This window comes from Mauremys mutica, chromosome 20 (genome assembly GCF_020497125.1).
Source record: "Mauremys mutica isolate MM-2020 ecotype Southern chromosome 20, ASM2049712v1, whole genome shotgun sequence".
In the NCBI taxonomy this organism is placed as follows: Eukaryota; Metazoa; Chordata; order Testudines; family Geoemydidae; genus Mauremys; species Mauremys mutica.
Window position 1 is genome coordinate 23,467,032 of NC_059091.1, and position 25,059 is coordinate 23,492,090.

Below are 25,059 nucleotides of genomic sequence, written 5' to 3' on the forward strand. Positions count from 1 at the left end.
GCCCTTGAGCCTTGTGTGCTGGTCCGTCCCTCAAGGCCTGGCTTCGTAATGAGCCCCTCTGCTATCCTAAGCTTGGATCGTTATAAAGGGCCCCTTTTGGGATGTAGAAAGAAAGCCCGAAAGGTTTACTGTCCTCTGACCTCCAGTCTCTTTATTGGTGGGTCAGCAGAGCCTTGCGGAAACCCGGAATAATGACATGGCTGTGAGCACAATGTAACAGAACAACTGAAAGAGGGTACAGAAGCAGCTACCTTCCTGCTGCTGGTACAATCAGCTTCCATCTCTCCCTGAGCCAGGAGGCACACACATTTCAGAGTTACTTCCTGAGATAGGTGCATCCTGTAGGGGCTGTCTGTCTGTGCCAGACACATGCACCCAGCCAGCTCAGTAATTCTGTCACAGTGTTACACCGTAAATATTGAAAACGTCAAGGCTTTCCTTCCCTGGCTTTGCTGGAGGACTCCCTGAAGGTCTGAAAGGCAGAGGGTGAGCTTTTGCAAACCTCGACTGAAGGATGCTGCAGTGTTGACTCTTTAACGTTAAGATCTTTTCTCCCAAATATACGTGGGTGTTTGAGTTAAATAGGTATTCAACATCCCCCAAAAGACAGCGTTTTAAACGACTGATCAGCTATTTATACTTCAGTATCTGCAGTGTTATTCTGCCAGTTCTCCATAAAGCCCTCTGAGGCAGATGTGGCCTGACTTTTTAATGTAAAAAGCAGAAATATCCCCCGTCTTATCTGTCTTCCAAATCCCACTTCCTGGCTTTCTTTACGTGGAAGCACAAGTCTCAATTTTTGTTTCCCTGGGAGTGGGGGGAGGGAAGGTCCCGTTAATAACATTGCAAAGGGTGTCACTTTAACAATACACAACATCAGTGGCCCTTTGCCACAAACCCTGCAGCCTCCTCAGTGGCCGTTTGGCTTAAGGCTTGGATCGTGTGACTTTCTTGGGGGCTGTCTGTTTTGAAGGAAGGCAGTGGCTCCTGGAATGAGCATCGTGCCCAAGGGAGTCTCTGTGCCTTATTTCCAGTTATGTTACCGGGGGGAAAGCTGCTACTTTGGGAGCCAGATCCCGACTGCAAATCTGCTGGGGTGGGCAGGCTATTTTGAGTGGCAGCTTGGTCTCCAGGTTATGCGGCATCGGCACTAGACTGTAATAAGCGAATGCCAGCAAAGGTAAAAGTGAGCTGGGATGGGGCAGTCAGGCGCTCTGGCTGTGTGATCCTGAGGGTAGAAGTAGGAGATGCATGTAAGTAGTTTCCTGTCTCTGTACACCAGGTGGGACGGCTCAAAGCTCTTACTGCTGCTATCCAAGGTGTGTGTGCATGTATCTGCTAGGAGAATCCTAGAAATACAGGACTGGAAGGTACCTCGAGAGGTCATCTAGTCTAGCTCCCTGAGACAGGACCAAGTAAACCTCTAGACCAGTGGTCCCCAACGTGGGCGGGGCATCTATGTGCACCCGCCTACTGACGAGGGAGCGCCCCGCCGCCGAGGAGCGCGGCCGCCAGACAAGCAGCCGCCGAAATGCCGCCGAGAAGCAGCAATGTCAAGAAGCGTCGCTGCTGAAATGCTGCTGCTCCTCACCGGCATTTCGGCGGCTACTCGTCAGGCGCCCGCCACACTGAGAGGTTGGGGACCACTGCTCTAGACCATCCCTGACAGGTGTTTGTTTAACCTGGTCTTAAAATCCTCCAGTGATGGCGATTCCTCAACCTCCCTCGGAAGCCTGTTCCAGTGCTTAAATGTCCTCACAAAGTTTTTCCTAACATCTAACCTAAATCTCCTTTGCTGCAGATTAAGCTGATTACTTTCTGCCCTACCTTCCGTGGACACAAAGAACAAGCTCTCACTGTCCTCTTTATAACCACCCTTACATCTTTGAAGACTGTTACCAGGTCCCCCTTCAGGCTTCTTTTCTCAAGGCTAAACATGCCCAGTTTTTCTAACCTTTCCTCAGAGGTCAGGTGTTCTAGACCTTTCATTATTTTGGGAACTGCCCAATCCCGAACATTTAGAATCTCGCCTGCCACACAGGGACAGAGCTCTTGTCAGTCTGATACTTTGCCTTTCACTGTTGCCAGTGTCTGGTGCTTCAAAGGAAGGGACGGAGGCCTGTGAGGCAGCTTGTCTGCTCTGTGTGGCTGTTACATGGCAGGTGGACAGTCTGGGCAAGCGAACCACGTTCAGGGGTAGCCTTCAGCTGCTCTTGATAGGCTGCTAGGACTCTGTTGGGGGGATACAGCTAGCAATGGAGCTGCCTGCTCTGAACCTGCCCCCCTACCTTTGTTACTGCTCGGTTCTGGTTTCTAGTGTAGATGGGATTTGCGAACAGAACAGGCCTTGGGCAGGCCAAGCCTTTGACGTATACTCACTGGTCCCTGTCTAGGCTGTTATCAGAGAATTGGAGCATTCTGCTTAGGGGCCTTGATCTTGAGCAAGTTCCTTAACTGGCTGTTCCATACAGAAGATGATTAAACAAATCCGGCGGCGTTTTATTTCCCCTCTCCTCCAGCAAGAGCCTGCCTAGAGAAAAGATTTGACACATCGTAGTGAGATCAGGGCCCCTGGCCGGTACAGCTGGGCCTCTTGTGGATGTGGGGTAAATGCAGAGCTCCTGCTCTGGAGCACTGGGCCAGGCTGGCTCTTCCGCCCACCCTATCCAGCACGTCTACTGCAGCTTGCTCTCTGCAATAAAGCAGTCTTGGAACCGCTGGCAGAGATTAAGAGCTTTGCAAGTGTTTTCCATGGCTACGACTTGCGCTGCAGGTTATAAAATCTGATAGGAGCCTGGTCGAATCCTTGGGAGCTCTGATAATATATCACATTTCCTAGAGAGCGCTTTGTGCAAGGGTTTGAGAGCGCTTTGGAAACACACGTCCCATTATCCCTAACTTTCAGATGGGGAGACTGTGACACACTGACAGGGGACATGAGCTGGCTGAGCCGTCGCAGGCTGGGGCCAAGAGAAATTAAATGCCTGCTTTATAATCTTGTGAGTTGCTCAGATACCAGGGGGAGTAACAAGAACCTAGAGGAGGACAGAGCTGGGAATAGCATCCAGCAGCCCTGGCCCAAGCCCTGTGCACTAGCCAACAGAGCGTGTTGCCTCCAGTTGTAAATTAGCTGGTCTAGGGATCGCCCACTAGCCTGCCCTGTTAGTTCTGAGCTAATTCTCTGGGCTCCCAAGACTCTTTCTAGTCAAGGATGTGAGCTCCATTGCTTGTCGTGGTCTCTTGCAATCCCAGCCCAGCTGGCAAAGGGGTCCTTCATGCTGCTGCTTTCTCCATTCCAGAGACAGGTCTTGGCAATCTCTTCTCTTCTCCCCCCCCCCCCCTTCTATTTCAGAAGCTGTCAAACTGGTTTAATGCTCTGACGTGTCTCACAGAAAAGGTTGTGACGCCCTGTCCTTGAGTCAAGCTCCCTGGGCTCTGAGGCCAGAGCAAAGCCAGAGGGAGTGGATGGGCAGTGCCAAAGAGGGAGGTCTCTTCTGTCATTGACTCAAAATCCACCTGGGTAAAAAATATCACGTTTTATAGCGAACTCACTCTGATTTTGTCCCCGCACCAACCATGAGACTGGCTTAAAATGTCCAAGAAGTTGGGTTCTGTCCATGTGCCGGCTGGTTTCAGAACCTTTTCAGAGAGGCATGTTTCCAGGAGTTCCCCTGCAGCTGTAAGGTCTAGAATATTTTTTGATAGGAGCTAGGAGGGATATTCAACGATTTCTTACTTAATCTTGTGACTCCAGGAACTGGGGCTTTAAGGGAAATGTGGCATCCCCATCCCATGCTGCTCTGTAACCCCGCCCCCTGGGACTCACTAACCCTGCGTCCCCCCCCCCCCCCGGTGCCTTCTAACCCTGCCCTCACTTCTACTGCCAATGGGTTGCAATGATCTTTTGAAAGTGAGCAGAATCTTATGATGGGCCAGCAGATGTCCTGACAATAAGACAGAGGTTCTCAAACTGGGGGTTGGGACCCCTGAGGGGTCACAAGGTTATTACATGGGGGGTCATGAACTGTCAACCTTCACCCCAAACCCCGCTTTGCCTCCAGCATTTATAATGGTATTAAATATATAAAAAGGTGTTTTTAATTTATAAGGGGGTCGCACTCAGAGGCTTGCTATGTGAAAGGGGTCATCAGTAAAAAAGTTTGAGTCACTGCAATAAGAAGTGGCATTAGCGTTAATGAGACATTGGTTTGTTGGGCTTGTTCCATTGTTTCAAAACACAATGGCTTTTTATTCTCTCTGGGGCAGAGCAGCTTGTTAAAACAGGGCATTTTTAAAGTCACGATTAGATGTTTTTCTAAAAGATTTGCTCTAGTTCACACAGGAATTAATTCAGGGAAGTCCTATGGCCTGGGTTGTACAGTAGGTCAGGTGTGATCTACACTAGAAAATTAGGTCGGTTTAATGACATCGTCAGGGGTGGTGTGAAAAATCCAACCTAACCTAAATCCCCATGTAGTCGGTGCTGGGTTGATGGAAGAATTCCGTCATTGTGTCGACATAGCTACTGCCTCTTGGGGAGGTGGATTAGCTATGCCAAAGGGAGAACCCCTCCTGTGGGTGTAGGTAGTGTCTACATTGACACAGTGCTGCTATGGCATTGTAAGTATAGACAAGCCCTCAAAGTGGCCCCTTCTGGCCTTTACAATCTGTGAATACGTATAACTCCTGGAGTGCTCTCTTGGTTCAAAGCCCTGTTTATTAAGAGAGGCAGTGTGGTCCAGGGGCTAGGGTGGGTTTAGGATCAATACTCCTGGGTTCCATTGCCATCTCTCCCATGATGCACTATGTCAGCTCACGCAAGACACCATATTCTTTGTATGTCAGCAGTACCTAAAAACTCCAATCAACTTTGGGTTCAGGTCCATTGTGCCAGTCTCTTTTCCTGCTCTCTGCCTGGTTTCCCCCTTGATAATGGTATATAATACCTGCCTACTGTGTGTGTGTGGGGGGAGCATGCCTCATCCCCTGTGTTAAGAATTACCTAATGAATATGTACCCGTATTGTTACCCCTGGTTTACCTGATGAGGAAACTGAGGCATAGAAAGGGGATGTGATGTGCCCACAATTATGGACTGATTCATTGGAGGAGGGATAGAACCCAGGAGTCCTGCTACCCAACTACCAGCTGTGGCTACTGGACTCCACTCCCAGCCCAGATCTGGTGTCCAAACCCAGGAGTCAGCTCCTCTAGCCCTTAGATCTCACCAGTGGGCAAAGAAACCAGGCATCCTGCCTCTCAACCAGCGGTTTGGCCACGTGCTAAGGCTGGGAAGCAAGCCCAGGACTCCCAAGTCCCAACGTGCAGGGGGAGCCCTGGCAAAGGCTCAGGCGCTTGGGAGGCCGTTTCTCCACCCCTACGATTGTGCAAATCACCCCTTGATCCCAAAGCAGGTTTCAACGCCTCTGTCTGCCGAGAGGGGCTGGGAGTTTATTTCCCAATCCTGCAGGGCCGGGGGCATGAGCCTGAAGTATTCACTGCCTCCTGGACCCATTCCCCCAGCGCTAAGATCTGGTTCTTCTCCCCCATGGGGGGGTTGCAGACCCTCCAGGATTGTCCAGCGGTCTCCAAGAATGACAGATTCATCTTTAATTAGAGATTATGCCACGTGATGCAATCTCCAGCAATTCCTCCAACCACGGTTGGCAACCCTATGCCTTGTTATTTAGGACGAAGGGAGGGAGTCCCCTCCCCCGGGGCAGAGGGGGTTGCTGGGGCTTGCGGGCTCCCCATGGCAAGCCCCGCTCCCGCCCCATGCGGCACCCAGCCCAGCCCAGCCAGAGCCCGCCACGTGGGTCCTGCCGCAGCTGGGGGGCGGGGCCAGGGGCGGGGCCACACGGGCGAGGGAGGGGCCGAGCTAAGGCGGCTGTTGATGACAGGGAGGAAGAGGAGGAGGCAGAGGCGGAAGAGGTTAGTGATCGGTCTTGCGTTGGGGGAGGGAGACCCCAGGGCCCCCCCTCCCAGATATTGGAGGGGGGGGGGATTTGCTGTCTGTCCCCTCCCCCTCATCCCCACACACTGTCCCCATACACTTGGGGGGGGCTCTCTGCCCCCCTATATTGGGGGCTCCCTCTCTGCCCCCCCACCGGGGGAGGCCTCACTCGGCCCCCCCAGGTCCGCGCCCCTGAACCCCGGCCCCCCTCTCTGTGTGTCCCTCCCCCCGTTATCTGGTGTGTGCGGGTTGAAGGTTCCCTCGAGTGGCCCCCGACTCCCAGAAAGGCCCCGTACTGCCCCCCCTCCCCCACTGTGTAAGCAGAGGGGGAAGTCACAGGGCCCCCCCCCAACACACACCCTGGTGTTGGTTACTGGTGTGTGTGGGGGTGTTTCTGGTGATGCCAACCCCACCCTTGGGCTTGTGGCCTTTGCCTCTGCTTGGGGGGGAGGAGACGGGGGGGCTGCAGCAGCACCCCTTCTCCCTGCCCCACCATAGCTCTGTCCGGTAGCCTCTGAGGCTAGCGTGCTGCTTGGGGACATGCTTAGCCCGCAGATGGGGCCTCTTTACACTCCTAAGCCAAAACTTGTTCTGAGTATGTTGGGGGGAGGCAGTGGGGTCAACCGGGCTATAACCAGTCTGTCGCCCCCCCCCCCCACTCCCCCCAGGACAATAGGAACTGGGAGCTGAGCCAGCCGGCAGGAGTGGCTTCCGGTCACCCTTGTGAGATCAGTTTAACAGGCAGCGAGAGAGCTAGAGAAGCAGTGTGGCTGAGTGGACTGGGACGTAGGACGGATGCCCCATGTCTTCTGGATGATCTTGGGCAAGTCCCTTCCTGCTGCGTGCCTCAGTTTCCCCATCTGTAATAGGGGGATAATGATGCTGGCTTTCTTTTTTAAAGTGCATTGAGATCTATGGATGAAAAGTGCTTCATAAAAGCAAGCTGTTGTTATTTCTAGCCCCGGAAATGACCCTCTCTCCTTATCTTTTCCCGTAGACTGTGTGTTCCAGGTGCTTGGAGCTAGAGACTTTTCACAATGGTGAGTGGAGCTGATCCCAATGTTGCCATCCTGGGATATTCAAAATTCACAAGTCAGGCCTCAAAAAATCATGAGATTGTTTTTAAAATCGTGAGATTTCACGAGTTCCTTTTCTTAGCCTTCTGTGCTGTTCAGGTCACTCAGCTCAAGTTTCTAAGCTTTTCTTCATGAATTTCAGGGGGCAGGAAACTGCCTTTTTTATTTTTAATGAAAGCTGAGATTCTCATGAAATCGCTGAGACAGATGGATAAAAAGAATTGAATCTCATCCGAGATAAGTAATCGGCTGCTTGAATCTTGCATCCTGACATAGGAGTTTGATTATTATGTTTTTACTTGTTTCCTTATAGGGTGAAAGAAAAGGCGTGAATAAGTATTACCCTCCTGACTTCGATCCAGCAAAGGTAAGAGCAGGGATTGGACAGCAAGGCCTGGTCATAGACACATCAGCTGATGCTTGGTGTCCGGGTTTGCTTTTGCCAGCTTGAACGCTGTGTTTACCAGTCAGCCTCATGGACAAAGTTCTGAGCCTGCTGCTGTAGCTGGGAATGAAACCAATAACTGGGAATGAAGCGAGTCAGGCCTCACTTTGTCCCCTTTCCTGTTAGGGCAGCAGATTAAATTCAAAGGCAACAGATTTTAAGTGGATAAAGGGTAACTTACTTTATAAGGAACTGTGGAACTCCCTGCTACAGGATTTTAGTATATTTCAAAGCAGGATTAGGTGTGATATTGGTAAGAACGAAGTCCGCCATGGCTAACATCACAAGGGCTGTAGGTCCACATTCTTCCTTGTATGAGCTGCCTTCTAGCTGGGGGTCAGGATGAAATTTCCTCCATGGGATATTATGGTGGGTTTACACCTCCCTCTGAACCAACCAGCAGTGGCTGCTGCCATGGATGGGAAACTGGGCTGGAGGGACTGTCGATCTGATCCAGTGCTCCAGTTCTAGGAACCCAACTGATGCTGGCCTGTTGTTATGGGTTAACAGCTGCCTTTCTATTCTTTCCCGCACAGCATGTCTCCCTTAATAAATACCGGAACAGCCACCCACTGCGAGAGAGAGCCCGCAAGCTCTCCCAGGGCATCCTTATCATCAGGTAAGAGCTTGTGCTCCTTTACCATCCCTCAGGACCCTGAATGCACCTCGAGGGGACCCGTGGGTTGCTGCCTTGTAGGTAGAGCGGGGGATTGGGAAGCCAGGACTCCTGGGTTCTATTCCCAGCTCTGGATTAAGAGTGGGGTCTAGTGCTTTGAGCAGGGGGCTCCTGGGGCCAGGACTATTCTCACAACTACACTGAGCGGTGCTTTAGGGAGGACACTGGGGTTAGCCCCCAGCTGAGGTCAGTGCAGTTGCCTCCCCTAGAAGTAACGGGCACAAACTCTCTGTGTTGGGGATGCTTGACTGCCGGTGGTTAAAGGAGCCAGGTCCCCTCTGCTCCCCGCATTCAGCCTGAGGCAGAATTCAGGTTGTTTGTGGACTCTTGACTCAGCTGCTGCTGTCTGTGCTTTGCTCCAGCTCAGCGGTTGTTGGCTGGGAGGCCGTGGGGTTCTAGCACCGGGGTGACCGGCACCGTCTTGGCTGTTCTCTCCTAGGTTCGAGATGCCCTACAACATCTGGTGCGACGGCTGCAAGAATCACATTGGAATGGGTAAGCTCCCGCTCTGCCAGGGATCTGCCCAGCGCTCACCTAGCACCCTGGGTGTGCCCAGCCCGACTGGAGCTCTGGCCTCCATCCTCCGGATGCTCGGCACACAGGGCCAGGCCCAGGCAGTTGTGCTCCTGGCAGTGGTGGGGGCTGAGCCATGGCAGGATTGAGAAGGTGGAGAGGGGATGTCCCAGGGTGTGGGGCGGGGAGGGGTGCCTTAGGGGGTTGGCTCCTTGACTTTAGGGGAGGGACCAAACCCAGCTTTAATTTACTCTCTCTGATGGTTGCTATTGTGCTGTCCTCTCTGCTGCTGCCTCTGGGCCCTGGCTGAATAACGCCCCCCCCACCCCTCCCTTCCCCCAGGGAGATATTCTTCCCCCCCCCCCCCCCCACCCATGTCCTGTGCACTACCTGGGGCTTTGGGTCGGCCAGCAGCAGCTGTGGGGAAGGCGGTCTGGTGGGTAGGGCACGGGACTCAGACTTGAGAGACTGGGGTTCAGTTCCCAGCTCAGACACAGGCTTCCTGTGAGACCTTGGGCAGGTCACTGAATCTGCCCAATGCCTCCGTTTCCCATCTGTGAAATGGGGGTGATGCTACGTCCCCCCGTCTCAGGGTGCTGAAAGGGTGGAACCTGTGATGAGGCAGGAAAGCGAGACGGGGGAGAGAAGGTTTGTCGTACGAGAGAACAGCCGCTTGTTGCGAGTTAGTACAGTCTAGTGGTCAGCACAGGGGGGCTAGGAGGAGAGGATCCTGGGAACTGGGTCCTATTCCCAGTTCTGAGTGGGGTCCAAGCAAGGGACAGAGGGGCAGGACTCTTCGGGGTTCTGGTCCCAGCTCTGGGAGGGGAGAGTGATAGTGATTAGAACAGGGGCGGGTCAGGACTCCTGGGTTTTCCTGCTAGCTGTGGGAGGACACTGGGGGGCGGGTTTGGGAGCCAGGACTCCTGGGTTCTCTTGCCAGCTCATACCTCAACTCGCTGTGTGACCTGGACTTGTCCCAAAGTCTGTAGTCTTGCTACTGACAACGTGGCGCGTCTGTGAACCCTGGGATTGAGAGCCAGGACTCCTGGGTCCTATTCCCAGCATAGCTTGAGAGCCCAGGTAGACGTGACATCCTTGCCAGTGCTGGAGGGAAATGCGGGCGGTGGGTGGAGTTGGCACTTCAGGCTCTTCAGCTGTGTCTGTCGCAGGTGTCCGGTACAACGCGGAGAAGAAGAAAGTTGGGAATTACTACACTACCCCCATCTACAGGTGGGTGCGAGAAGCGCACGCTCCTCCCTGTCTCACCTGCCAGGCGCTGAACCTGGGCAGAGCGGTGACCTGGGTGAGCTGAGTCTGGGGGGGGGGGCCACTGGGCCACATCGCAGAATCCCACCATTGTCGCTGGCCCCAAACGGCCTCCCCCAGCAAAGCAGTCAGGGTTAGAATGGGCCCCAGAGCCCCCGCCTGCCTCTTGCCCAGAAGGGGAGGGAACAGCCCCCGTGGCATGACAGAGATGATAAAGCTGCTGCTGAGCTGGATTTAAAGCAACGTCCTCTGGGCTCTGTGTGCCGCCCCCTGAGCCACCTGTTCCCCTGGCGATGCGCCTGTGGTTAGAGCACAGGGCTGGGAGCCAGGACTCCTGGGATCTCTTCCCAGCTCTGGGAGGGGAGTGGGGTCTAGTGGTTAGAGTGGGGGAGACGATTCCCAGCTTTGCCACTCAACTGGATTAGTCCTTGCTCTCTCTCCCCCTCCCATGCTCGATTTCCCACCCTACACACACACACCTACCGGGTGGATAATACTGAGACGCGAAGTAAGTGTCTGTGGAGCGCGTGGCTGGGATGAGCTGGCTCCACAGGTGCATGGCATATTGTGGTAGAGGCAGAAGCTGCCCCCGCTCCCAGCCTCCCCATGGCTAAAGGGAAGGTGAATAAAACTAGCAGCCCCTGGGATTTCTTATGGCCCATGCAGCCACAGCGGCTCAGACTGGGGTGCGGCTAGCACAGTGTCCTGTCTCTGGCGGGATCACCTGCCAGAGACTTCAGGAGCCGGCATAAGATCCCTCTAGCAGGGGACAGGCGCAACGGCCGGAGAGCTGGAGTCTGGCTGGGGCTTCAAGGAGGTGGCCAGGAGATAACCCCCCAGCCTGTCCCCTTGGGTGCCAGGTTTCGGATGAAGTGCCACCTGTGCGTCAATTACATCGAGATGCAGACGGACCCAGCCAACTGTGACTACGTCATCGTGAGCGGGGCCCAGCGCAAGGAGGAGCGCTGGGACATGCAGGACAACGAGCAGATCCTGACCACAGGTGAGCCCAGGGAGCAGCAGGCCCTGCTCCTTCCAGCGGCTGGGCAGACAGACCCCACCGGTGAGTCCGTGTGTCTGTCCCTCTGCCTCCAGAACACGAGGAGAAGAAGAAGCTGGAGACAGATGCCATGTACCGGCTCGAGCACGGCACCGTAGACCAGAACAAGCTGCAGAGAGCCATCCCCACCTTGTCCAACATCCAGGAGGCCCAGAGTGCCTGGAAGGATGACTTTGCCATCAACAGCATGCTGCGCAGGAAATTCAGGGTGAGCAGGGACTGAGAGCCCTGTGATTGCGCATTGCTCCTAGCTGGGACCCTCCTGGCCTTTTGGGAGGCAGCGTGACCTCATGGATGGAGCACAGGACTGGGACTTGGGAGACCTGGGATCTGCTGGGTGATCTTGGACAGGTCCCCTCAGTTCCCTCATCTGTAAAATGGGGATAATGCTATTGGCCTCCTTTATAGAGTGCTTGATGCTCTGTGGCTGGAAGGTGCTAGAGGGGAGAGCCGGGTGGTGGTGCTCGGCTGGAGGAAGGACTAGCTAAGACTGCCCTTTGCACTAGACATTGTGGCAGTTCAGTGATGTGTCTCCGTGATTCTCTGTCCTGGACAGTCCTTGCAGCATCAGTCTCATGGCCACTAGATCGGGGCCAGGTCTAACCCTGGCGTAAGCAGGCACAGCTCTGCTGAAGCCAGTGGGATCTACCCCCTGTCCTTAAACCAGGGCTGAGCTTCAGTGGCTTCCTGTAGATGCTGCTGGCTGGGCACTTTCTCTCACCATCCTGTCCCTCCCCTGTTCAGGAGGAGAAGAAGATTCTCCAGGAGGAAGAGGAGAAGGACCTGGCTCTGCAGACCAAGGCCAACCTGAGCATCCCTCTGGTGCAGGAGACGGAGGAGGACCGGCGCCTGGCAGCCCTGCTCAAGTACCACAGCCTGGACTGTACGTGCTGCCGGCTGGGGCTGGGGCTGTGGGTGGGGGCTGCCTCGGCTCTGCTGGGGGGTGCTGTGCACAGAGGGATTCAGGGCCCTGAGGAATGTGGGCAGCGTAGGGTTACGGTCACCACTGATACGGTCAGTTGGATGTGATTTACGTTGGGGATGAACAAATCGGGGGAGCCAGGACTCCTGGGTTCTAGTCCTAGCATTGGGTGAGGGAGTGGGAGCCCAGGACTCCTGGGTTCTATTCCTGGCGTTGGGGGAGGGAGTGGGAGCCCGGACTCCTGGGTTCTAGCCCTGGCTGTGCCGCTTACTGATGTGTGACTTGAGGGTGGGCTCTGAGGGGAGCGGCGTTCAGGTCTGGGGGGCTCTGAGCCCCATAGATCAGTGTGTGCTGTTCAGCACAGGAGCATCATGCTGGTCCCAGGGCAGGAGCCCTGAGCCAATGCTCCCAATGACACTGAAGCTTTCAGGTGCCCTCTGTGGATGCCTGTCACTACCCTGCTGCCCCTCCCTCTCCTTCCAGCTTATGAGGACAAACAGAAGCTGAAGCGAACAGAGATCTCTGGCCGCTCCTGGTTCCCCCCTGCTCAGGCTCCAGCTGGCAAAGCCACCGACACGCTTAAGAAGCTGGGGCTCGCCGGGAAAGCCGTGCCCCCAAAGACGCTCACTGGCGGCTCACACGTCGCAATCGGCCACTTGGGCATCGTGCGCCGCAAATCCAGGGAGGGGCCCGAGAGCCTGCGCAGCGCGGGAGAGAGCATGGAGCACGGGGCACGAACTGGCGGGCAGAGCCGCGACAGCGCAGCCCGTGGGACGCCCCAGCAGAGCTCCCCCGTGGCCGACAGCGACGTCCTCCCCGCAGAGGGCACTGCCAGCACCTCCTGCTCCGCCAGCCTCAGCTCCTCTCTCGTGGCAGACTATTCGAACTCCAGCTCTGATTCGGAAGTGGACTGACACCTCCCCCCCCCCCCGGTTAGGGCTGGACTTAGGGGGCCGCATTGTTTCAATGACTCTAAGCCATAGACCCAGCAAGAACTCTGGCTCCTCCAAGCCGCAGCAGGGATCCTGCCTTCTCCACAGAGCTCCCAGCCAGCCAGACCTTCAAACGCCCTGTATCAGCGCTGTCGATTCCCTTCCTGGCGTAACTCTGGAAAGGCAGAGCCTGTACCCCGTGTATATGAGATTCCTCCCCCCAGGATCGCAGGCAGCCTCCTCTAGCGGGGATTCACATCTGCCCCTCTGATATTTATACAGTGTCCCACCCCTCGTCCCCTATATCTGCTCCATTAGTCCTCTGTACATAGTAAAGGAAAGGACAGACTAAAATAAGCCTCCATTAAACGCTGGCCCCAACTGATTAACCATGTGGTTCGCTGACAGCACACACCCGGCTGGTTGTGATGAACCTTCGAGTCTCTCCTGCTTCATAGCAACAAGCCTGAAGAACGGCGGGAGAGGATACCAGGTAGCTGGGACTTTGCAGGGAAGCGAATAGCTGCAACGGAAACGCTCGCAAGCTGCTGCTCTCTTAAACCTGCTAAATGCAGGGCTGCCAAGGGACTTGTCTGCAGGTGACATCTTCAAACACGGGAGAACCTACGTCCCGTTTTCAGAAATGACCTAGACCCTCAGGTCTGGTTTATGTACAGAGCGTGTGCTGCCAGGACGGCCACTTCTCTCCTGAAATCATTAAAACTCTAGAACTCGCCCTGTTCATGGTCAGTGAGACTAAGGCCTTGTCCAAACACACACCGATTGTACCACTTTTTAACTACCCTGGCCTAGTTAAAGCTGGTACACCGCCCCCTCCCCCGGGGTTGACCGGGTTATTCCAGTATGAAGGTGCAGTGTCATTATTCCTAGCTGGGAGGGGGAATACACTGTAGAAGGCCCCTTTTATAACAGCGGGGGTGGGGGATGTTGATAGAAAAGGTCTGCAGAACCATGACGGGGGTGGAGAAAGTGACGAAGGAAGTATTATTTACCTCTTCACCCAACTCAAGAATGGGGGGTCAGCCAGTGAAATCCATAGGCAACAAGTTTAAAACAAACCAAGGCTGTGCTTTTGTCACCCAGTGCACAGTCAACCTGTGGAACTCCTTGCCATGTGATATGTGAAGGCCAAAAGTATAACTGGGTTCAAAGAAGAACTAGATAAGTTCATGGAGGGTAGGGCCCTCAGTGGCTATTGGCCAAGATGGGCAGAGACACAGCTCCATGCTCTGTGTGTTCTGGTTGTCAGAAGCTGGGACTGGACGACAGGCTGGATCACTCAATAATTACCCTGTTCCGTTCATTCCATCTGAAGCATCTGGTTCCAGCCACGGTCGGGGGATCCTGAGCTAGATGGACCATTGGTCTGACCCAGTGTGGCCATTATGTTCTAGAGACAGCATGGGCAGCGGATTGGGGTCGGGAGTCAGGACCCCTGGGTTCTAGCCCCAGCTCGGGGAGAGCAGTGGGGGAGAGGTCAGCACTTGGCTTCTATCTAGGGTTGTCGGTTTGGGTTGGATGTATTCCTGGAGATTTCATCATATGAACTAATCTTTAATTAAAGATTATTTTTTTACTTCCTGGAAACTACAGGACAATTCTGGAGTGTTGTCAACCCTAGCTCTGGGAGAGCAGGCAGATCTAGTGGTTACGGTGGGTGTGCTAGGATGCCTGGGTTCTATCCCTAGCTCTGGGAGGGGAGTGGGGTCTGGTGGTCAGAGCAGGGGGTTGGGAGTAGGGTGACCAGCTGTCCTGATTTTATAGGGATAGTCCTGATTTTAAGTATCAGAGGGGTAGCCATGTTAGTCTGGATCTGTAAAAGCAGCAAAGAATCCTGTGGCACCTTATAGACTAACAGACGTTTTGCAGCATGAGCTTTCGTGGGTGAATACCCACTTCTTCAGATGCAGTCCTGATTTTGGGGTCTTTTTCTTATATGGGCTCCTATTACCCCCCACCCTGATTTTTCACATTTGCTGTCTGGTCACCCTAGTTGGGAGCCAGGATGCCTGGGTTCTCTCCCCAGCTCTGGAAGGGCAGTGGGGTCTGGTGGTTAGCGCAGGCAGCCGGGAACCAGGACTCCTGGGTTCTCTCCTGGCTTTGGGAGGGCAGTGGGGGCTGGTGGTTATAGCAGAGGGGCTGGGAGTCAGGACTCCATCCTGGGTTCTCTCCCCGGCTCGGGGAGGGCAGTGGGGGCTGGTGGTTGGGGGTGGGGCTGGGTGCCAGGACTCCTGGGTTCTCTTCCCCAGCTCCGGGAGGGCAGTGGGGGCTGGTGGTTATAGCAGAGGGGCTGGGAGCCAGGACTCCTGGGTTCTCTCCCTTGCTCCAGGAGGGCAGTGGGGGCTGGTGATTAGAGTGGGGGTGGGGCTGGGTGCCAGGACTCCTGGGTTCTCTCCTGGCTCTGGGAGGGCAGTAGGGGCTGGTGGTTATAGCAGAGGGGCTGGGAGCCAGGACTCTGGGTTCTCTCCCCAGATCCGGGCGGGCAGTGGGGGCTGGTGGTTAGAGCGGGGGGGGGGGGAGCCAGGACTCCTGGGTTCTCTCCCTGGCTCTGGGAGGGCAGTGGGGGCTGGTGGTTAGAGCGGGGAGGCCGGGAGCCAGGACTCCTGGGTTCTCTCCCTGGCTCCGGGTGGGCATTGGGGGCTGGCAGACGCGTGGGGTGTAACTCTGGTCTTGCGGGTTTATAATCCGGTTTCAGAGGCAGAGCCCAGCCCGGCACTCGACGGCGCTAGGGCCGCAGCGCAGCGCGGGTCTCCCTGTGTGGAGCCTCGAGGCCCGGGTCCGTCCGGGGCTGCGGCGCCCGAAGCCCGAGTCCCTCCCGGCCGAGCTGCGCCCCCCGCCCGGCCGCGGGCCATGAGCCTGGAGTCCCTGCGCTACCGCCGCGGCTCCCTGCGCGTCCTCAACCAGCTGCTGCTGCCGCAGCGGAGCTGCTACGAGCCGATCGGCGGCGTGCGGCAGGGCTGGGAGGCCATCCGGGCCATGCAGGTGGGGCACCCCGGGGCGCTGGGCAGGCGGCACCCGTGGGCAGGAAGGGGAGTTCAGAGCAGGGGCGAGGGGCGGCAGGGAGCGGTGCGGGGCTGGGCGCGGAGAGGTGGCGGGGGGTGCGGGGCTGGGTATGGAGGGGGGTGCGGGGCTGGGCGCAGAGGGGTGGGGGTGCGGGGCTGGGCGCGCAGTGATGGAGGGGTGCGTGGCTGGGTATGGAAGGGGGTGCAGGGCTGGGCGCAGAGGGGTGGGGGTGCGTGGCTGGGTATGGAGGGGGTGCAGGGCTGGGCGCAGAGGGGTGGGAGTGCGGGGCTGGGTATGGAGGGGGTGCAGGGCTGGGCGCGGAGGGGTGGGGGTGCAGGGCTGGGCATGGAGGGGGTGCAGGGCTGGGCGCGGAGAGGTGGAGGTGCAGGGCTGAGCATGAAGGAGGTGTGGGGCTGGGCGCAGAGGGGTGGGGGTGCAGGGCTGGGTGCAGAGGAGCGAGGGTGCAGGGCTGGGCGCGGAGAGGTGGGAGGTGCAGGGCTGGGAGGTGCGGAGAGGCGGGTGCAGGGCTGGATATGGGCATGGAGACATGGGGTGGGGACCGGGTCTGGGCTGCCCTGGGGACAGGCCTAGCTGGGCTCTTGCTCTGACTTGGGGTGGCAGCTCCTCCCCTGCAGTATCTCTCCACCCCACCCCCTAAAGCTTCCCATATGGTCCTTGGATCCCACTCCACCCTGACGGTGCCCCCTGTCCCCCAGGTGCGGGGCGCCCCTGCCATTGCCATCGTGGGGTGCCTGAGCCTGGCGGTGGAGCTGCATGGTGGGGCCGGCATGGGGCAGGGCAAGGCTGGCCTGGAGACCTTCATCCACGACTCCCTCCGCTACCTGGTGACTGCGCGCCCCACGGCTGTGAACATGGCGCGGGCAGCCGAGGAGCTGGGGGCTTTCACTTCCCAGGAGGCCCAGCGTGAGGAGGCCACAGCTGAGAGCCTGCGGGAGAGGTGAGAGCTAGGCCCACGGCCCTTTCCCTTCCTCGGGGTCGAGGGAGCCGTGCCCTAACCTTCCCCCCACCCCGCAGCGTCATCCAGTGGGCGGAGGCCATGCTAGAGAAGGATCTGCGGGACAACAGGAGCATCGGGGAGCACGGGGCGCGCCACCTGCTCCAGGCGTCACCGCAGGACAAGGTGACGGTGCTGACCCACTGCAACACCGGCTCCCTGGCCACCGCCGGCTATGGCACCGCGCTGGGTAAGTGGGGCTGGGGGGAGCCACAATGCCTGTAAACATTGGGTTGGAGGAAGAGGGGGGTTCCGCCAGGTCTGCAAAGTAGAGTCGGGTCTTACTACTAGGCCCCTCTGCCCTCCCAGAGCCAGAGAACCCAGGAGTCCTGACTTCCAGTTCCCTCTGCTTTAACCGCTAGTCCACCCTCCACCCGCCTACTTAGACCCAGGGAGTAGAACCCAGGAGTCCTGACTCCCAACCTTTGTTCTAAGCACTAGACCCCATTTCCCTCCCAGGTCAGGGTGAATTCACCCCAGGGGTCCTGCTACCATGCTCTGCCCACTAACCTGCGCTCTCCAACTCACTAACCTCTTGCCCTCCTCCTCTCCCTCCCCTCATTCACGATTCCCCTCTCGCCTTGCAGGGGTCATCCGCTCTTTGCACGCCCTGGGTTGTCTGGCGCACGTCTACTGCACGGAGACGCGGCCGTACAACCAGGGGGCGCGGCTGACGGCCTACGAGCTGGTGTACGAGCACATCCCGGCCACGCTCATTGCGGATAGCATGGTCTCTGTGGCCATGAAGGAGAAGGGCGTGTCGGGTGAGTGGGAGACACGGCAGCCTGACCCCACCGCCACAGGCGCCAGCTGGCCTTGTTAGAAGGAGCTGTGGATCCTAGGGCTTGTTAAGCTGGTGAGCTCTTCAAGGCAGGGACCGTCCTGGAGTCTGGCATGGTAGAGCCCTGATCTCAGTCAAGGGTGGGCATCTGCAAAGCGGCACGAGGAGGCCCCGATCTCGGCCGGGGTCTGTGCAGCATCACGCACGATGGTGATGATGGGGGGGGGGAGACGTCTGTGCCGTGCCCAGTGCGACGGGGACCCATCTTGGTTGAGTCTCACAGGAATCAAGACATCAGTAGATCCCTCTAACCCAGTATGACACCAACAGGAGCCAGCACCAGTGCTGCCTTGCGCATGGCTGAGACAGTAACACCTATTTCTCAATGTAGGGCACTTCATCCCCAGTGTATTAGTAGCACTGTCCCCCGTCTGTGAGCGGGGTGGACATGCTGAGGCGTAGAGAGGGGTGATGGCTTGCAACTGCTCTGCTGGGTGTCTCTGGGCATAGCCAGGAATAGAATCCCGGTGTTCTCCCAGCACGGGGTCCTTTCCCCTGGACATCACTGCCTCTCGGAGAATCATGCTGGGTGCTCCATAGAGCTGCTTTCTTGGGGCCCTGTGCAGTCCCTGGGGGATGCGGGAGGATTGGGGTCTGCCAGACACAAGGCTGACCAGCGGCAGGAAGGGGGCAGGAGGAGGGGACCGCGGTAGGATCTCACGAATGCTAAGGTGGCCATCTCAATGCTGACTCCTTGGCGGTCGCGTGGCACGGGAATCGCCCCTCCAGGACTTTAAGCGTTGCATTCCCTCACCCAGCTGTCGTCGTGGGAGCCGACCGGGTGGTGGCCAACGGCGACACCGCCAACAAAGTGGGCACCTACCAGCTGGCCATCGCTGCAAAGCATCATGGGATCCCCTTCTACGTGGCGGCGCCTAGCACCTCATGTGACCTGAGCTTGGCAGAAGGGGCTGAAATCGTGATCGAGGAGCGGCCGAGCCAGGAGCTGACGGACGTCAATGGAGTGAGGATCGCAGCGCCAGGTACTGCAGTGTGGGCGCATCCCCGAACAGTATTGCGGACCAGTGGGCTATCCTGGTGCAAGAGGAGGTGGCAGTATTGGGCCAAAGGGGCCAGTGGGGGAATTCTTGATTGGGTATTTGTCACGTTGCTGAGTGGCTCACGGTGTCTCTGTTTTTCTCCTGCCCAGGGATCGGCGTTTGGAACCCGGCCTTCGACGTCACGCCACATGAGCTCATCACTGGGGGCATCGTCACGGAGCTTGGTGTCTTCCGCCCTGAAGAGCTCCGAGAGGCCCTCACCCGAGCAGTGAAAGGAGAATGAACCCCTTGGGCTAATAACTGCCCTGACTCGGGCTGCGGGAGAGAGACCCGGCTTTCCCTCTGCAGAGACCAGACTCTGTGTGCGCGGGGGTAATACACCCCCTGCCTGGCTCTGTTTTACACGCTGTTAATAAATCCCCATCGCCTTTGACCACCACTTGTCTGCGTGGGCTGATGCCTGTAGCTTGTCTAAATTAGCAGGGCTTTAAGGAGCTGGGTGTCCTCTACTGGATGGAGTCTGACTACCTCCCTCCCTCCCTCCCTGTGTGTCATAGCCCCTCTACTGCCACAGGAGATTCTCCCTTCGCTCCTGTGGCTGGGGTTTGTGCTTTGGGCTCACGTGATGTCCTGAATGGCAGCAGGGGGAAGTGCCCACGGGGCCTGGCAGAACCTGCCCCGGCGGCTCCTCCTGACTCACTGATACCAGAGCAAAGGGGGGGCAGAGGGAGCTTCCCCAGGAGGCCCCGGCCATGCTCAGAGCTTTGAATGGGGGGTGGGGGGAGGAGATGAGGGTATCTCACTGCTCCCCAGGGCGTTCGGTATCCCGGCATGCACTGGGGTTAGCGTGCCTCTCTCTAGCCTGGCAAGATTGCCCTGGGAGCGTGGTTTGCACCCGCCCCTCTGTATCCCGACATGCACTGGGCACGTGGCGTGCCCTTCTGTATCCCGGCATGCAGCGGAAGTGACGTTTCCCCCCGCCCCTCTGTATCCCGGCATGCACTGGGCGCGTGGCGTGCCCATCTGTATCCCGGCAAGCAGCGGCAGCGACGTTTTCCCCGCCCCTCTGTATCCCGGCATGCACTGGGCGCGTGGCGTGCCTTTCTGTATCCGGTCATGCAGCGGAAGTGACGTTTCCCCCCCGCCCCTCTGTATCCCGGCGTGCACTGGGGTTCTGCCGGATGTGGAGGCCGCCTCATGGCTCAGGGGAAGCAGAAGTTCCAGGCGCAGAAGCCGGGCGGGGGGAAGAAGCCGGCGGCGGCCCAGGGGGTCCGGGGACCCCGGAAGGGAGGTGAGCGGCCTGGGGGCGGGGCTAGGCCCAGCTGAGCCTGTGCAGGGCACGGCCGGGGGGGGGGCGCGGTTAGCGGGGCCCCGGCTCCCGGGGGGGGCGGGGCCATGGCGGGCACGGGGGGGTAAGTGACCCCTTAGCCCTCCGCACTTCAGAGGGCCCCAGCAGCCCCATCCCCCTGCAATCCCCAGGGAGAGGCTGTTACCCCCCCCCCACTCCTGTCCCCCAGGCCCCTCTCAGGGATCCCCACCCTGGGGCCGTTCCGCTGCTGGCACCGAGTTCTGCTTCCCGGGGTCCAAATACTTATCTCCCCTCTCCCACGTCTCTCCTCCAGGCCGGACAATTGCTCCCAAGAAAGCTCGGGTGATCCAGCAGCAGAAACTGAAAAAGGTGAGGTGGGGGGTGAGAAACAAACCGCCCCCAGCAGCAGTGGCAGCGTTTGTATCCCAGTTTGTTACAGATGGGCCCCTGCCGAAGTCATGGCCACCGTGACATCTGGCCTTGTGTGTCCCTTTGCCCTGCACTGTACAGATTTCACAGGGGAGACCAGTTTGTCTCAAATTGGGGGTCCTCACCCAAAAGGAAGTTGTGGGGGGGGGTTGCAGTATTGCCACCCTTATTTCTATACTGCCTTCAAAGCTTGTTGGCCGGGCACCCAGCTCTGAAGGCAGAACCACCAGCAGCGGCGCAGAAGTAAGGGTAGCAGTACCCCCCCCCCCCAACAATATCCTTGTCATCATTCATTCATTCATGCCCGTCACCCCAACCGGGGTGTGGGCCGCCAACCACAGATCTCCAGAGTCTTCTATCCTGGGCCATTCGCTCTAGCTGGTTCCACCATCAGTAACATCCACCTCTTGGAGAGGACCCGTCAACTCCCAGCAGAGGAAGAAATTAGAAGGAGAAGGTGGGGCTGGATAGGACATACACTACGCAAGCAGCCAACCAACATCACCAGACAGGCACTGCGGTGGAACCCCCAAGGCAAGCGGAAAAGAGGCCGCCCAAGAAATACCTGGCGACGCGACCTTCAGGTTGATAGCAAAAAAAAAAAAATCCTTGTGACCCTCCAAAATTCCTTTTTTGGGTCAGGATCCCTACAATTATAACACCATGAAATTTTAGATTTAAATGGTTGAAATCATGATATTTACCATTTTTAAAATCCTATAGCCGTGAAATTGACCAAAATGGACCATGAATTTGGTAGAGACCTGGTTATAGAGCAGGCTTGGCCAAACAGCAGCTGGTGAGCCACAGTGCAGTCCTTATACAGTTAAAGTGCAGGGAAACTTCAGGAAATTTTGTCTTTCTGTATTTAGACTTTGTTCTGTGTGGACCTGGTGTGTTCGCGATCTCCTGCATTCTGCAGAATACAAGCTCTGTTTATGGTTCATAAGTTGCATTTGAATAGTTTTTAGGTTTAAGTGTTAACCTACGTTAATTTAATGAATGACAATTTCTTCAAATTGTCAGAAATACATGTATGAAGAAGAAAACCGAAGTTTTTTAAGCCAGAATGGGAGGAAGAGTTTGCATTTACTGTTAAAGGTGGCAAACCTCTGTGCCTTATCCGCAATGCATCGCTCATTCACTATGAAGCGAGCAACTTGAAACATCATTGTGAAACAAATCACAATAACTTTTCATCTAAATACCCTCCTGAATCAGAATTAAGGAAAAACAAGCTAGCCACACTAAAATTATGCCTAAACAGTTAACAGACGCTGCTTTCTGCATTCAGGACTGAAGCTAGTTTTATTATGTCATGGAATATCGCTCGTGCTAAACATCCATATTCTGATGAAGAATATTGTGGAAGTGGTTGCAATTTTAGATCCAAATAACACACAACTTCAACGACTAATAAAACAAATTCCAATTTTGTGCCACACTATGGAGATGCGTATCTTCCTAGATCAATGCTGATGTTGCAAGCAAGATGCAAAACGATCTAAAGAATTCTCTAGCATTCAGCCTAGCTCTTGACAAATCCACAGATATACAAGATAAATCGCAAATAGCGATATTTGTTTGCTACGATTCCATGGAAGGTTAAAATTATTTCTGACCTTACTCAGACAGTCTTCAGCTTCCAGAGCAAGTTACAGCTTCTGCAAAGAGACATAGTGTCAAGAGACTTCAACCACTTTCCCCATCTCAAGAATAGGGTGAACACATTCCCCGAAATCAAAGTGGAAGATCACGAAGTTGAGGAATGCAGAGGTAAATTACAAGGACGGCTTGATGACTTTCTGGCCAGGTTTGAAGACTTGCAGAAGTTGAGATCCTGCTTCGCCTTTCTTGTAACCCCATTCATGATTGATGTGATCAGCGATGGCTGTCCAATTCCCAAAACCATGGTTACGGAAACACTATAGCAATGGAACTCCAGGAGGACCAGGCTCTAAAGATGGTGCATAAATCACAGTCTGCAATCAAGTTCTGGAAGCAAGTGCCAGGAACAAAGTATCCTCAACTGACGAAGACTAGTGTGCGACTCATCCAATTTTTGCTGTACTCCCTGACGAAGTTGGTAAAATCAGTCCTTACAAATCAACATCTGACCGAGCTCCTCTGTACCGCCTTGACAACTGGATTTCCAAAGACTTACAGCCGGGATGGAGACCCAAAAGGCCTCTAGCTCTAGCAGTAATTATCCAGAATACAGTAAGTGGGGTGTTTTTAAAAAAAAAAAAATGCACCTGTAAAGGTTGTGCGGCTCTCGAGCTCCTGAATATTATTGTACATGGCTTGGAGGATCAGTAAGTTTGGCCGCCCTGGTGGAAAGGTTCCTCTCCAGGGGTAATAGGACGGCTGCTTGTCAGTTTTACAAAGCCCCAACCTGATCCTCCGGTGTAAACACAGAGCAGCGTGTACATCTACCACACCACCCTACCCAAACAGACTGCACCACTGTTTCCTTGTGCTCATCTGTCAGTCAGCCTGTATCATCTGTTGTCTCTTGCCTTTGATAGTAAATTCTGCGACAGTGAAAACTGTCTGTTCTGTGTTTGTATGTCACTTAGCTCAGCGGGGTCCTGGTCTGCGACAGGAGCTCCTAGCCACTACTTGAATACAGCTAACCAATAAAAACAAGGGCTGTTGATTTAATCACAGTTAACTCATGCAATTAACCCAAAAAAATTAATTGCAATTAAAGAAATTAATCGCAGTTTTAATCACACTGTTAAACAATAGAATGCCATTTATTTAAATATTTTTCTACATTTTCAAATATATTGATTTCAATTATAACAGAATACAAAGTATACAGTGCTCACTATATTACTTTTGATTACAAATATTTGCATTGTAAAAATGACTAAATAGTATTTTTCAGTTCAACTCATACAAGTACTGTAGTGCAATCTCTTTAGCGTGTAAGTGCAACTTACAAATGTCTATTTTTTTTTTGCTACATAACTGCACTCAATAACAAAACAATGTAAAACTTTAGGGCCTACAAGTCCACTCAGTCCTACGTCTTGTTCAGCCAATCGCTCAGACAAACAAGTTTGTTTACATTTACGGGAGATAATGCTTATTTACAATGTCACCTGAAAGTGAGAACAGGCATTCGCATGGTACTTTTGTAGCCGGCATTGCAAGGTATTAAATACCAGATATGCTAAACATTTGTATGCCTCGGCCCCATTCCAGAGGACATGCTTCTGTGCTGATGATGGATTGTTTTAATCGCTTGGCAGCCCTAACAAAAACATGACTGGAACCATGCTAGACATGGACATGGGTAATGTTAGCCTGGAACCCTGTGTGGGAACACAATTCGAGTTCTGCTCTCTGTGTGCAGACCGTGGTTGTGGAATCTCCATCACTGGAGATTTTTAAGAGTGGGTTAGATAAACCCCTGTCAGGGATGGTCTAAATACTCACTCCTGTCAGGAGTGTCAGGCAGTGGACTAGACGACCTCTCGAGGTCCCTTCCAGTTCTGTGATTTCCAAAGGGGTGTCACCTGCTCAGGCAGAGACCTGTTCAAATTGCACTCAGGTAGAGTGGTGAAGGGAGGTGAGAGGCGGGTTCTGGGCAGGGACTAGGGGGCTCCCATTTAGCCCCCAGCTCCTCCCCAGGAGGCCCCTGCTTAGATGGCGGCCGCTGGGTTAATTTGCCTCACATCCTCCTTCCTCCCCAGAACTTGGAAGTCGGCATCCGGAAGAAGATTGAGCACGAGGTGATGATGAAAGCCAGCACCAGCATGGCCAAGAAGCTGACCGTGGTCAAAGCACCAGAGAAGGGAGCCAAGAAGAAGGGCCAGTCCAGCAAGTCTCCCCTGTAACCTGAGCTGCCCAGCTTGGAGCCCTGTGGAGGGCCGGGGGCAGCTGTGTGTCCCTGAACACAAGTGCTTTTGCAGCAACCTCCTTGGACTTGGACTTCCTGCTCTAATGTCTCCCGTGGTTCATATTCCCCCAGGGCCTGTTCCATGCCTTGTAGCTGGGGGTGGGGGATGGCTTAACCCTATGCGGTTCACCTGCCTCGTGCCACAAATGGCACAAGCGAAGCCCGTCTTGTCACCTGGAAGGACGCCGAGGCTGAACGGGGCAGGGCAAATCGGTAGTTCTCAGCCAGGCCCCATGCGAGGGATGCTCTGTCCCTTCCCTGTGGCAGGAAAGTGACTGAGGCCTGCGCTCCCACTGCAGAGTCAGGAAGGGTGTTTCCTCAGGCGGCAGCGGGTGCAGCCACGGAAGAGTTAGCGAGAACAGTCTCAAGGCTTTTGGCTGGCGAATTGCTGGCTGTGGGCCCCTCCTCCCAAGCCTGGGAGCCCTGTTGGAGTTTGTGGCAGCACCTAGGAAAACCTGCCTGTGTGAATTACGCACCTGGGGCTAAACTCATTTGCTGTGAGTGGAAGGGGAGCAGCTTGGGCCTGTGGAGCTGAGATGCTAAATCTCATGTTCTCTTACCAGCGCCCTTGGCTGACTCCAGCCGCGCAGATTGGTCTCTGAAAGTGCCTGGGGGAAGGGACGTGCTGCTGGGGTGTCTCCCTGCCCTGACCATCCTCCGGTGCTTTAATAAAATGTACTGGGGGGAA

General features: G+C 55.5%; 3 protein-coding genes across 5 annotated transcripts; all 3 read left to right on the top strand.

The window, feature by feature from the left end:
* Positions 1 to 5,864: 5,864 nt before the first annotated feature.
* Positions 5,865 to 13,577, top strand: YJU2B (YJU2 splicing factor homolog B). 3 transcript variants are annotated; one of them, XM_044995088.1, is made up of 10 exons: positions 5,865 to 5,930; positions 6,950 to 6,992; positions 7,342 to 7,395; positions 8,010 to 8,092; positions 8,589 to 8,644; positions 9,832 to 9,892; positions 10,789 to 10,931; positions 11,024 to 11,196; positions 11,733 to 11,871; positions 12,394 to 13,577. In XM_044995088.1, the coding sequence occupies exons 2-10, from the start codon at positions 6,990 to 6,992 to the stop codon at positions 12,822 to 12,824; spliced, it is 1,143 nt and encodes a 380-aa protein (XP_044851023.1). In that variant the 5' UTR covers positions 5,865 to 5,930; positions 6,950 to 6,989; the 3' UTR covers positions 12,825 to 13,577. The 3 variants fall into 3 exon arrangements, with proteins under 3 accessions (XP_044851023.1, XP_044851021.1, XP_044851022.1); XM_044995086.1 differs by lacking the exon at positions 5,865 to 5,930 and adding an exon at positions 5,937 to 6,775; XM_044995087.1 differs by lacking the exon at positions 5,865 to 5,930 and having other exon boundaries at positions 6,788 to 6,992.
* A 1,961-nt stretch (positions 13,578 to 15,538) lies between these two features.
* MRI1 (methylthioribose-1-phosphate isomerase 1) lies at positions 15,539 to 19,160 on the top strand. Its single transcript, XM_044995089.1, has 6 exons — positions 15,539 to 15,845; positions 16,583 to 16,824; positions 16,902 to 17,071; positions 17,469 to 17,645; positions 18,481 to 18,705; positions 18,873 to 19,160. The coding sequence occupies exons 1-6, from the start codon at positions 15,714 to 15,716 to the stop codon at positions 19,004 to 19,006; spliced, it is 1,080 nt and encodes a 359-aa protein (XP_044851024.1). The 5' UTR covers positions 15,539 to 15,713; the 3' UTR covers positions 19,007 to 19,160.
* A 693-nt stretch (positions 19,161 to 19,853) lies between these two features.
* Positions 19,854 to 25,059, top strand: C20H19orf53 (chromosome 20 C19orf53 homolog). Its single transcript, XM_044994346.1, has 3 exons — positions 19,854 to 20,014; positions 20,346 to 20,401; positions 24,166 to 25,059. Exons 1-3 carry the CDS (start codon positions 19,921 to 19,923, stop codon positions 24,307 to 24,309), a joined length of 294 nt encoding a protein of 97 aa, XP_044850281.1. The 5' UTR covers positions 19,854 to 19,920; the 3' UTR covers positions 24,310 to 25,059.

Bases quoted from the DNA above. Each gene is read 5' to 3' on its own strand.
- YJU2B (XM_044995088.1), top strand. The intron at 11,197-11,732 runs GTGAGCAGGGAC...TCCCCTGTTCAG, and splicing joins TGCTGCGCAGGAAATTCAGG to GAGGAGAAGAAGATTCTCCA. The intron at 11,872-12,393 runs GTACGTGCTGCC...CTCTCCTTCCAG, and splicing joins CAAGTACCACAGCCTGGACT to CTTATGAGGACAAACAGAAG.
- MRI1 (XM_044995089.1), top strand. From the start codon at position 15,714: ATGAGCCTGGAGTCCCTGCGCTACCGCCGCGGCTCCCTGCGCGTCCTC. The intron at 17,072-17,468 runs GTAAGTGGGGCT...CTCGCCTTGCAG, and splicing joins CGGCTATGGCACCGCGCTGG to GGGTCATCCGCTCTTTGCAC. The intron at 17,646-18,480 runs GTGAGTGGGAGA...TCCCTCACCCAG, and splicing joins GAAGGAGAAGGGCGTGTCGG to CTGTCGTCGTGGGAGCCGAC.
- C20H19orf53 (XM_044994346.1), top strand. From the start codon at position 19,921: ATGGCTCAGGGGAAGCAGAAGTTCCAGGCGCAGAAGCCGGGCGGGGGG. The intron at 20,015-20,345 runs GTGAGCGGCCTG...TCTCTCCTCCAG, and splicing joins CCGGGGACCCCGGAAGGGAG to GCCGGACAATTGCTCCCAAG. The intron at 20,402-24,165 runs GTGAGGTGGGGG...CTTCCTCCCCAG, and splicing joins AGCAGCAGAAACTGAAAAAG to AACTTGGAAGTCGGCATCCG.